At 37.1% G+C, this 11688-nt stretch overlaps 2 protein-coding genes across 4 annotated transcripts; both read left to right on the top strand.

Annotated features, from left to right (window-relative positions):
• Positions 1 to 3510: 3510 nt before the first annotated feature.
• LOC108199814 (DEAD-box ATP-dependent RNA helicase 35) lies at positions 3511 to 7276 on the top strand. Of its 2 annotated transcripts, none has more exons than XM_017367802.2 (2): positions 3511 to 3668; positions 5321 to 7276. In XM_017367802.2, exons 1-2 carry the CDS (start codon positions 3666 to 3668, stop codon positions 7094 to 7096), a joined length of 1779 nt encoding a protein of 592 aa, XP_017223291.1. In that variant the 5' UTR covers positions 3511 to 3665; the 3' UTR covers positions 7097 to 7276. The 2 variants fall into 2 exon arrangements, with proteins under 2 accessions (XP_017223291.1, XP_017223290.1); XM_017367801.2 differs by having other exon boundaries at positions 3539 to 3668; positions 5312 to 7276.
• An 11-nt stretch (positions 7277 to 7287) lies between these two features.
• On the top strand, positions 7288 to 11366 carry LOC108199815 (mitochondrial dicarboxylate/tricarboxylate transporter DTC). 2 transcript variants are annotated; one of them, XM_017367804.2, is made up of 7 exons: positions 7288 to 7422; positions 7893 to 8019; positions 8503 to 8586; positions 8865 to 8926; positions 9584 to 9942; positions 10768 to 10982; positions 11086 to 11366. In XM_017367804.2, exons 2-7 carry the CDS (start codon positions 7903 to 7905, stop codon positions 11140 to 11142), a joined length of 894 nt encoding a protein of 297 aa, XP_017223293.1. In that variant the 5' UTR covers positions 7288 to 7422; positions 7893 to 7902; the 3' UTR covers positions 11143 to 11366. The 2 variants fall into 2 exon arrangements, with proteins under 2 accessions (XP_017223293.1, XP_017223292.1); XM_017367803.2 differs by lacking the exon at positions 7288 to 7422 and having other exon boundaries at positions 7820 to 8019.
• The last annotated feature ends 322 nt before the right edge of the window (positions 11367 to 11688 follow it).

Below are 11688 nucleotides of genomic sequence, written 5' to 3'. Positions count from 1 at the left end.
TTAATTTATAACCGTGTGAATTAATTAACGCGTTTTAATTAATTACAAAGCGTAGCGCACAAGTCTTGCATTGCCTATATATATTCATTATAGTTTAGGGTTTGCATTCACGAAATATACACAGCCTCTCACGTCCAAAAACCTTAGCCGCGTCGGTGATAGTTCTCAGCCTTGTTCTGGTTCGTCGAAGGTGCTTACTGCATCGTTCAATCCGTTTTATCCTGGGAGGCGATCGTTCATCACACACGGTGAGGGCGAAATACGCTTTAAGGAGACAGTTACGCACTGGACTCGGATTTCCGTTCATATATCCTTCGTTCTATTTTGTCTCCTTAAGCCTACTGTTTTGTCACACACACACAAACACACGTACTGTATTGTTGGTTTTTTGCACAGATTGTTTAACACATCTCACACCCATTAATTCCCGAACTTTATTTAAAGTTTAGGCATGCTATTGGATTTCAATGTGAGTATCTTGTCGTGCATGATATGCATCCCAGTGTCCGAGACAAAGCTGTGACGGTAATATTCTCCATCTGTTGCCGATCACGTGTATAAACTTTAACGCCGCATCATCTGTCCTCCGCAGATGAATCTAGAAACAGCCCCTCCTTCTAGCGCCAATTTGTTAACGGAGGAATTTGGTAGTTAACAAAATTCGAGGTTCGTGGCCGGAATCAAGTTCTGTGACGGTGGCTAAGCGGTGGTGATGGAAAATATTGGGGTGGCTGAGATTAGGGTTTCGAGTTGCCTCCAGATGCTCCCAACTCGTGTCCCCCTAATTTGCCTACGTACCCCTATATTTATAGGGGATCAAGCCAGTACGTAGTTCTTTTCTCCTTAGGAAACCTAAACCTAATAGGATTAGGCTTCCCCTTCTGCTATCTTCCTCCTGAAAGGGGCCCAATACGATGAGGCCTAGTCTTGGGCCTTGTAGACTCTCGAGCACCCAAAACTTACCCCAAATGCAAGGGCACTTCTCTACTCCCCGACAGGGACAACCCGCCAGACTACAGAGATAGAGCCTTCCAGGGCGTATCTTCGAGAAGGTTCCACAAGCTCCCCGACAAGGACAACTCGCCAGACTACAGAGCAAGGCCTCCTCTAATCTTCATTCTCTATCTCCCAAGGAGGGCAACTCCTCAGACTACAAGGTAGAGTCTTCGACAAATTAACAGTAGGATCTATACACACCCAAGGGCGTCCCCCTAGGTAAAATATGTCCCCTTCTGCCCTTCAAATGATGATCTTTCTCTGTAAGCTTCAACTTGGCGCGCCCTGAAGATAAGGCGCGCCCAATCTTCGTGTAGTGATCCTTTCTGACTTACATGGCTAGTTTGGGCTTGGTCCACTCTTAAGCCCATCATAATCTTCTTTTATGGGCCGGGTCTTCATGGTGATTTTTGTGTATAACAATTACCACTGAAGTTAGTGCATGTGCAAGCAGTATAGAGAAATCCATCGAAAGTGGTGAAGTTACTTACTCATGTGATTTTGCTGAGAGCAGTAAGACAAGTATTAGGGAAGCACAACTAGTCATTTTAGTAATAAAAGTAGCTTCGGTAGTTTAATTAGCACAATAAACAAACCACACAAGTCAAATGATTCAAGATGGGAAACAATTCAAGCCATCCGATCTCGTGATGGGAACTTGGGGCTGAACCACTTCAGGCTATCTAAAAAGTTATGATGTGGAGATAGAGGCAGTGTTTATCTGACGGAGTTAGGTGGGGCCAGAAATTATATTTACAACTAAAATCATGCACAAAGGAGCCCTAGCTAGTCGGAAGAAGCTATTACGAGCTCAGACAGAAAGAGAGATATTGTAGTCCCTGGAACATTAGTTCATTTGGGGATAATCAGTTTGAGAGTTTTTAACCTAAAACCCGCATTTATCCTTTCTTTTTAAATTTTTTTTTGGAGTTAACGGAAGAAACTAACGGAGCTTCACGATCGCCACCTTTTTAAAAAGCGGAAGTGGACTCCGGCCACCATTCCGTAGTTTTCAAAATCCAGCCACCATTCTGTAAAATTTGGCAAACTTCAGCTACTACTTTGTCGTTTACTCGTTATACAAATACACAACACATGTAAATAATCAATGTCTGTACCTAAGTTGGTTGTTGACTACATTTAGGAATTGTTTGGTGATATATGGTGTGAATATTTCCTCTACATTCATTCTCAAAGCTGTATTAATTTAGCTTCTAGTTTGGGTCTTCTTTATTTATCTCCAACCCATTTTCAACCTCCAACTCTTCTTCATTTGTAACTTCTCTTTCCCTAGCCCCTCGATGCTTTGGTTGTCCAACATAGCATTCTGGCTCATTAGAACAGTTGTCTCTGTTATGTCCATTCTCTTTATAAAGCGCATAATGCATAACCCTTCCCAACCTAGTCATGTTTGTAATTTCTCCTTTACTCTTCCTTCTCAACCTTCCTTTATTTTTTGGACCTTCCCTTCAATTGCTTCATCATTAATGATGGAAGTATTGCATCTCCATCAATCTCCTCCCAAAATGGCTATCTCCACCCCACTTCCAAACCATTTTCATATATCCCATTCTTTGAATGACACAGATTGCATGATTACAAGGTTTATTAGGATCCCACATCCTTTGAAACCAACTGGGTACGTTATTAAAGATTCATAAAAAAGCCAATCTCTCTAACATCCTCAAGTGAAACATTTTCCCTTATTTACCGGTATTCCCCCAATCTCATATCCTTCATAAAAAGATCAAAAACAAAACCCCCTGATTTTATAATTATCATTTTTTGAATAACAATAAAATTTTATTATTATCTAATTGAGATTATTCTAATTAGATAATAAAAAGGAGTCTAATTAGATGAATTATAATTAAATACTGAAAAGAGTTAATTAATTATATTATTTATTAAAAAATTGTGCCGACTAACTCATAGTTAACTTATATGTGATTGATGACTTGATTAAAGTTTAGTAAAAGAAAATTGAAATAATAAACTATTATAGTGAAATTATAGTGTCATTTTTCTCTAAATTATAGTGAAATTTTTAAAGAACAAAATATATGTATAAATTAACTTAAATCAAAATTATATATACAGAGGGAGAGTAGTTAACAGTTAACAGTGGCGAGCGAGTAAGAAACAAATTGAGAAGTTAATTCGTGGCATTAGAGCATCTCCAACCGTGTTGGCTATAATCGTTGGCTAAATTGGACCTGTAAGACGTTATGTAAAATTTGTTGAACCTGTAAGACATTTCTCTTCAATGGTATTGGCTATATTGGTTGGCTATAATTTAAAAATAGCATGTTATTAATATTTTAGATTGTTAAAATAGAATATATCAATTCAATATAGTAATAAATAATGTGCAATCTTCCTATAGATTTCTTACAGACCTGTAGAGGTTCGACAAATTTAGCCATCCATAGGAGGTTGGCTAAATTTATAGACAACAGGTCACTGTGGTTGGAGTCTGAATTTTTCAAGTGGTTGGCTAAATTTTTTATTTTTGGCATGACAACTCACCTTTTAGCTAAGGGGTTTTCATGGTTGGAGATGCTCTTAGAAAATCAAAAACCTAAGAACTAGTCGAAGAAGAACCACACAAACACAGCTGAAGATTTCACAATCGGAGCTCTTCTTTCGCGTTTTATCCGCTCTAAACTATGGTAATTTCATTCTTCTCTTTGTCTGTTTATATATTTTTTTTCACACAGCCCGCTATCTGTTCATTCTATTAATTGCTATTCTTCACTTTTCTGTACTCAAATTTAAGTATAATCGATTGATTTTTATGACTGTTTCTCGATAATACAACTTCTGATCAATTTTTAGTATGCATGATTGCACCAATTGGGACTATTACGTAATTAGGGTTTCATAGTGTATTCCAAAAATACTGATTTGATATAGATTGTTTAGACTGATGGGAATTGGAATTAGTTATGATTCGTGTGGTAGGGCTCGGCGTTTTTGTAAATTCCGAAGGAAAATGTGTGTTATGCTTCTCTGCTGCAAGAGGTTTATGTTTTGATATAATAATTATATAATTATATTACGAATAGAGGTCTAGTAGCTAATGTTTATTCACGATTTCATCAGTACTGATAGCTGTATGCCCTTTGCACGAGTACTAAACAGCATATTAACCTATGTTTGCAAACTACTAGATAGTAATTAGTTTTTATGCAGTCTACGTTTGTACGCTCACGAATGGTCAGTAGTTACCACGGAATATTGTGGCATTATGAACTTATAACTATATTTGTGTATGAATTTCGTGATCGGTAATCCATGTTGTCATATGAGTTATGAACTTAACATACTTTTTTGCATCTTTGTTTTATCCAAAATGGAAGAAAAGCAAAGGTATTATTTTCACATGGTAGTGCCGTGCTCCTGCTTTTTAGTCGTATACCACATTTACATTTTGGCCTTTCAATATTTCCTTACAGTAAGCCTATACTCCTGTTCAAATACAAACATGTCATGTGCATCTGGTGTTTTCTATAGTTCTGTTTGAAACTAATGTTGTGTTTGGTTGGGGTGAATGATTCCGGAAGGAATGGAATGAAAAATGAACTATCTTATGGATGATTTTTAAGAAATTTCATTCTTTCTTCCATTCCATTCCCTACATCATATGCTAGATATCACCCCTTCCATTTGAGATGGAATGCTCCATTCTCTCCCATCCTCAATTTCTTCTCAAATCTCATCACAGCAATTTTGCACTCCTTCAAATATTTCCAAAACTTTCTTCCTATCTCTATTAGTTTCAAGTATTTTTTACTCATTTCATTCCATTCTCCCCAACCAAACACAACATAAGATCAACAAAGCCAATGGAATTATAGATTTATTGGTCTGTATATAGTGGCTCTCTGGATTGGTAACAGTACATCTCTAGAGGTTTATTGATCTGTACATGTTAGGAATATGTATTTTGTTATAAATTTAACTTTCCGAGGTTACTTATTAAGTTGTTAGGTTAGACTCTTCATTGCTGTAGGTATCTGAGATATTAGTCCTATCTTTTGTAGGAACTACCTGTAATGACAAACTTGCAAACGTTTAGTGATAGGGTAATTTTTTCATTCATTGACTCTTCGTGAGAATGGGATTAGCAAAACATATGAACAAGAGTGATGTATACAGGTATTAGTTACTGTTGATCACATAAACAAGTTGTTACCTGTTATTATTTGAATGATGGATCGTGATCTCACTCAGCATTACATTAGTGAAATTTTGTTGTTACAAGCTCTATAATTCCTTATATGTATGACGCATCTGACTTGGATGCTTTTAGAGCTTTCAGGAAATAGAGGATGATGATGATTATGTTGAGTATGTCCCTGTTGCAAAGCGGAGGGCACTTGAAGCCCAAAAGATTCTTCAGAGGAAAGGGAATGCTACTGCTCCGGAAAGTGAGTTAGAAACAACTAAAGTTGTTGAGGCTAAACCTAGCCTCCTTGTTCAGGCTTCACAGCTTAAGCGTGACCTTCCGGAGGTTAGTCCCACGGAACAGATGGTACAACAAGAGAAAGAGATGATGGAGCATCTGTCAGATCGCAAGACATTGATGTCGGTTCGTGAACTAGCAAAAGGTATAACATACTCTGAACCATTGCCAACTGGATGGAAGCCTCCATTGCCTATCAGGAAGATGTCTAGGAAAGCATGTGAAGGCATTCGGAAGCAGTGGCATATTATTGTTGATGGTGAAGATACCCCGCCACCGATTAAGAATTTTAAGGACATGAGATTTCCAGAGCCCATCTTAAAGAAGTTGGCACAGAAAGGAATTGTGCAGCCAACACCTATTCAAGTTCAAGGGCTCCCAGTGATTTTATCAGGAAGGGACATGATTGGGATTGCTTTTACAGGGTCTGGGAAGACACTGGTCTTTGTGTTGCCATTAATTATGATGGCTGTTCAAGAAGAACTTATGATGCCTATAGCTCCCGGGGAAGGACCATTCGGTTTGATAGTTTGTCCATCTCGAGAGCTTGCTAGGCAAACTTATGATGTGGTAGAGGAATTTCTTACATCGATGAGAGAGTACAATTATCCAGAGATAAGACCTCTGCTTTGCATTGGTGGTATTGATATGCGCTCTCAGTTGGAAGTTGTGAAAAAAGGGGTCCATATCGTTGTTGCTACCCCTGGAAGGTTGAAGGATATGCTTGCAAAGAAAAAAATGAATCTTGATAATTGCAGGTATTTAACTTTGGATGAGGCGGATAGATTAGTGGATTTGGGTTTTGAAGATGATATACGGGAAGTGTTTGATCACTTTAAAGCTCAGAGACAAACTCTTCTATTTTCTGCCACTATGCCTACAAAGATCCAGAATTTTGCCAGAAGTGCATTGGTTAAGCCGGTAACTGTTAATGTAGGAAGAGCAGGAGCTGCAAATCTTGATGTCATTCAAGAGGTTGAGTATGTGAAACAAGAAGCAAAAATTGTTTACCTTCTGGAGTGTCTTCAAAAGACTCCACCTCCTGTACTAATATTTTGCGAAAACAAAGCTGATGTTGATGACATACATGAATATCTTCTTTTAAAAGGAGTTGAAGCAGTGTCGATTCATGGTGGCAAGGATCAAGAAGAAAGAGAATATGCCATTTCATCTTTTAAGGCATGCAAGAAAGACGTCTTGGTTGCGACAGATGTGGCCTCGAAGGGTTTGGATTTTCCCGATATTCAGCATGTGATAAATTATGATATGCCTGCTGAAATTGAAAATTATGTTCATAGGATTGGACGGACGGGTAGATGTGGGAAGACTGGAATAGCCACTACATTTATCAATAAGAATCAAAGTGAGACGACACTTCTTGATTTGAAGCATCTGCTCCAAGAAGCAAAACAGAGAATACCACCTGTTCTGGCCGAGCTGAGTGACCCCATGGAAGAGGCGAAGGAAGCAGAAAGAGTTGCAAATGCAAGTGGGGAGAAAGGCTGTGGCTATTGTGGTGGACTTGGTCATCGTATACGTGATTGCCCTAAGTTGGAGCATCAGAAGAGCATGCAGATCGCTAGCTCTAGGAGAGATTACTTTGGCGCTGGGGGTTACCGAGCTGAAATATAATGTTTGCAACTGGCAATGTCTCAGGATGCTGTTTATTCTAAGGCTGTGACCTAGTTTTGAGTTTTGTACACGTACAAGTTTAACCATAAACTCTTCTCTTTTTGTTAACTAGTTCTCTCAATGCGTGCAATCTATGTAACCCCAGTTGTTTAAGTATAATACAGCTAAAAAATATAAGTATGTCTGAGTTATAGTTCTGCAGTATGTTCTTGCAGAGTAAGTTTGAGTGGTATGCATTGGTACAGATGATCACATCTGATATTCTGACGTGATAAGAGAAGTTGGTCGTTCCATTCTTTGAGCAGGTTATTTTGCGAATCTCAAAGGTTAGTATGCAAATCATCATTATTTGTTTTTACAGAACATGTCCAGTTTGCAAAACTAATATTTTTTAATAAAATAGCATTATAAACTTATTTTATAACATGTTTTGTATCATAACAAAATTTTGTAATATTTTGATTGCATAACATGAATGGTCACCTAAGTTTTTGATAAAAATTTTGAAATTATAAAATATATCAAAACTGACATATAAAACATATCAAAGTTATTTTTGATTCACAAAAATGAAAGAATTATTGTATGCACTATAAAAAATCAAAAAAAATAAAATTCTCATTTTACATTAGTATACTAACAAGTAACAAATTAGTTGAGGTAAACAAACCGGCCGCAATTTAGTTGGGACTGATAATGTGATATACATCGTATTCCTGACAAAAAGCCCTTTTAGAGTAGTGCACCAACAGCTGCTACTTACACTGCTCTTTGTTTCTTCCTCTCTGAAAACTAGGTTAAAAAACATGGGAGATCAAAAGCCTGTATCATCCGGCGTATGGCCCACCATCAAGCCATTTGTTAACGGAGGAGCCGCCGGCATGCTCGCTACTTGTGTTATACAACCCATCGACATGATCAAGGTACTACTTTTTTTTTATCCAAAATTTATTTGTTAGTTCCATAATGTTTACGTACGTGGCTTTATGATTATGATATATATGCGTGTTTGTTCTTTTTATTGATTGGTTCTGGGTGATTATTCGTGTGCATGTCCGGTTTGGATAGGTTTTCATTTCTTGTGGCTTTTTATGGGGTTTAGATTTAAATGAGTGCGGATTGGATCGAGGTGATTTGATGTGTAAAACTTGTGAATGTATCTGTGATTTATGGCTTTTATTTTGTCACGTATTCCTGGGTTTGACTCAAACGAGAACTATGCTCAAAATGAGAATAAGAGAACCAATTAGTTCTCCCCTTAATGTAAAATTTTGAACTTTATTGTTCAAGTGGGTCATTTTTAGTTCTCATAAGGCTTGTGAATATTAATATTGTCTACATAATTCTGATAAAAAACTAATGGTATTTTATAAGGAGGATTCTCATTAGTTATTTGTTATTGACAGGTGAGAATTCAGTTGGGCCAGGGATCAGCTGCTCATGTGACAAAGCAAATGCTTAAAAATGATGGAATTCGTGCCTTCTACAAGGTTTGCTTGATTGCCATTCTGAACTTTATTATTTAGAATCTTCATCTATCAAGCATAGAAAGTTTGAGGTATTCATCATACATAAAGGATAAAACTTCATCTGATTTGAGCTATCATACTTAAAGACTGAAAGAGGGCATGTTTAACGAGCCCAACGAAAGTAATTTGTGATCCTGCATTGTATAATCACTTGTATAACGATATGCTAGCTATTTGTGATGCTAAATTTGTTTGGGCTTATCTATGATTAAAATGTCCCAATTTATTATCCTGGGCAGGGTTTATCTGCTGGGCTGCTCAGACAAGCTACATATACAACTACCAGACTTGGATCTTTCAGGTGCTTGCTCCTTAACATTCTTGGTTGTATCTGTTCACAGTTTAAGTGTTCCATTTTCTAAAGAAACTGGTATGAAATGATAAGCCTTCATGGCACATCTCTTACCGGTACTTGTATGCTACCAAAATTGATCATATTATCATGTAGTTGTGTAGTTAGTATAAGACAATTTAAAGGCAAATACTAGACGACTTCAAGGCCTCTGAACCATGTCTAATTTATAAATCTTTAATAAAATGGGATAATGTGAGGCACTAACTACTCGCGATGTATCTTTGCATAGGTGCATCCATAGTCTTCTAATTCTACATGTCCAGAGAACTTGGTCAATCTCATATTTTCTTGCAACAAAGTTCAGATGCCAGGGTATTGTGTTTCTATCTACTGGCACATGCATAAAGAGGGGCTCATCTAAAAATTGTGTTCTTTGCCTGTCATGAGTTTGCCTCATCCTGGATTTAGAAAATTAAACTCTTCTTTTGCACACATTTGCATATTGTTATTGGGTCAAATGGACTTGGAAGAGTGCGGAGTCACCTCCACATGCATGCTTAAACTTCCTTGATTAAAGTATCCATGGGAATGATAATGTTCATTTTTATTATTCGTGGAACAAAATAAGCTTCATAACATTTTGGCATGTTCTTTGCGTATCAGAATATTGACAAATAAGGCAATTGAATCTAATGATGGGAAGCCCCTGCCTCTGTATCAGAAAGCTTTGTGTGGACTAACTGCTGGAGCAATTGGAGCAAGCGTAGGCAGTCCAGCAGATTTAGCACTCATCCGCATGCAGGCTGATGCTACCGTACCTGCTGCTCAACGTCGAAATTACACCAACGCATTCCAAGCTCTCTATCGTATAACTGCAGATGAAGGAATATTGTCTCTCTGGAAAGGTGCTGGTCCTACCGTAGTGAGAGCAATGGCTCTGAATATGGGAATGCTTGCATCTTATGATCAGTGTATTGAGTTCTTCAGTGATAATGGCTTTAGTGAGGTTTCGACTGTTGTAGGTAAGATACTTTTTAAAGTCCAGTTTTATCTGTATTTTGTGTATGTCTTTTGCATTGCTCATGCAGGAGTAAATATATTCAGTCACTTATGTTCACATTTTGCTCTGGGATTCTTCACTGACTATGTGAACATACTATGCTAAAACAAGAGAATGTTCCTAAATAGCTCCATCTTGAATTTCTTACGGTCATATGACAATTATAATAGCAACTTTACTTGCCTTCGTATCAAGAGAAGGAGGAATGCTTTTTGTGCTGATCTGAGGGATACATCAGTTATGGCAATTTAATTTTACATTTTGTGTTGCACTCTTATCTGTTTCCGTGCTTGATTCATGGTGCCGTTTTGGCTTGGCCTGTGGTGCAAGTAATCTGAAGGCAATTTACACATAGTATCTTTAAATGAAACAAATTAGAGGACAAACTATGTTTTACTAACTCGACACGTATAAGTGAAACCAAGCTTATGTGGGGATTAATATATTTTAATTGACTATCCCAGAAGCCCCTCCAATCCCAAGTTACAGTTAAAGATATCAAGAAGGTAACCATCTTTATTTCACTGTCACAATATGAAAGAAGCTACAGGATATTATCTCTCTATGTACATAAAGCAGTTAATTAGAATGTAAAATACGCTCCATTATTTACTGTTAGTAATGCTTGTTAGTAGTTCCTTCATCATTGTAACAGATGATACTTGCTACTTTAGTAATTGAATTATTTCAGTTGCTTATTTGCAAATTGCAAGTAAAAACTCTAGATCCAGCCAATTTTTGATGCATAACATATTTGAATGTGATTGTGTCCAATGTTTCGTTTCAGGGGCCAGTTCAGTGTCTGGTTTCTTCGCTGCAGCTTGCAGTTTGCCTGTTGATTATGTCAAAACCCAAATACAGAAGATGCAACCGGATGCTCAGGGGAAATATCCATATTCAGGTTCGCTGGATTGTGTAGTGAAAACCTTTAAGGCCGGAGGACCCCTCAAATTCTATGATGGATTTCCAGTATATTGCTTGAGGATTGCTCCTCATGTAATGGTACACTCTCTTTCTCTCTAGCCTCACCAAATGTGCTTACATACGCACTTTCTTAAATACGGCAGAAAATGTATTTCACAATGCCGATGTCTTCACTTTGCAGATGACTTGGATATTCTTGAGCCAAATAAAGAAAATGGAGGAATCTATCGGGTTATAAAACAAGGAAGCAAGATCAGCAATGTGAGTTGGAGCTCTATGAGAGAATAATAAGCAGTCTTGTATTGTATTGTGACAATCTTCAGTACATCAGAAGATTTCTGTACTGGACAAAGTCGGATATATAAGATAGGAAAGTAATCTGGAATTTACGGCTTTTATCCTCAGTGAGTTTGTAGGGAAGAACATAACATGGTGAGCAATAATTTATTTGGAAATTTGCCATGCTTTGTTTGGTTTTATATATTTATCCTGCTTAAAGCACGCATGATATTTCAGGCTAAACAAATTTCGATTAAGGGGCCATTTGTTTCCACGGTGTTGAACAAGATTGATCTGACCGAAACTTTTGATTCATATTTGCCAAATGACCCTGAAAGTTAAAGTCATTAAAGAATATTTATATTTATTCTAAAATTAATTTTTATTTATCTTTTAATACAGATTTATTATCTTTAAAATATTAACCTCAAATAATATTATGATATATTTCTATAATATTTTTCGAGTTATATTAAAGTTGTATAAATATATTATTTTATGAAAA

The sequence above is a fragment of the Daucus carota genome, chromosome 8 (genome assembly GCF_001625215.2).
Source record: "Daucus carota subsp. sativus chromosome 8, DH1 v3.0, whole genome shotgun sequence".
NCBI lineage: Eukaryota > Viridiplantae > Streptophyta > Magnoliopsida > Apiales > Apiaceae > Daucus > Daucus carota.
Note: the sequence above shows the minus strand (reverse complement) of the source record. Positions and strands in the feature narration are given on the sequence as shown.

Excerpts from the sequence above, each read along its gene's own strand:
- LOC108199815 (XM_017367804.2), top strand. The coding sequence starts at position 7,903 with ATGGGAGATCAAAAGCCTGTATCATCCGGCGTATGGCCCACCATCAAG. Across the intron at positions 8,587-8,864 it reads GAATTCGTGCCTTCTACAAG|GGTTTATCTGCTGGGCTGCT; the intron begins GTTTGCTTGATT and ends TATCCTGGGCAG. Across the intron at positions 9,943-10,767 it reads TGAGGTTTCGACTGTTGTAG|GGGCCAGTTCAGTGTCTGGT; the intron begins GTAAGATACTTT and ends GTTTCGTTTCAG.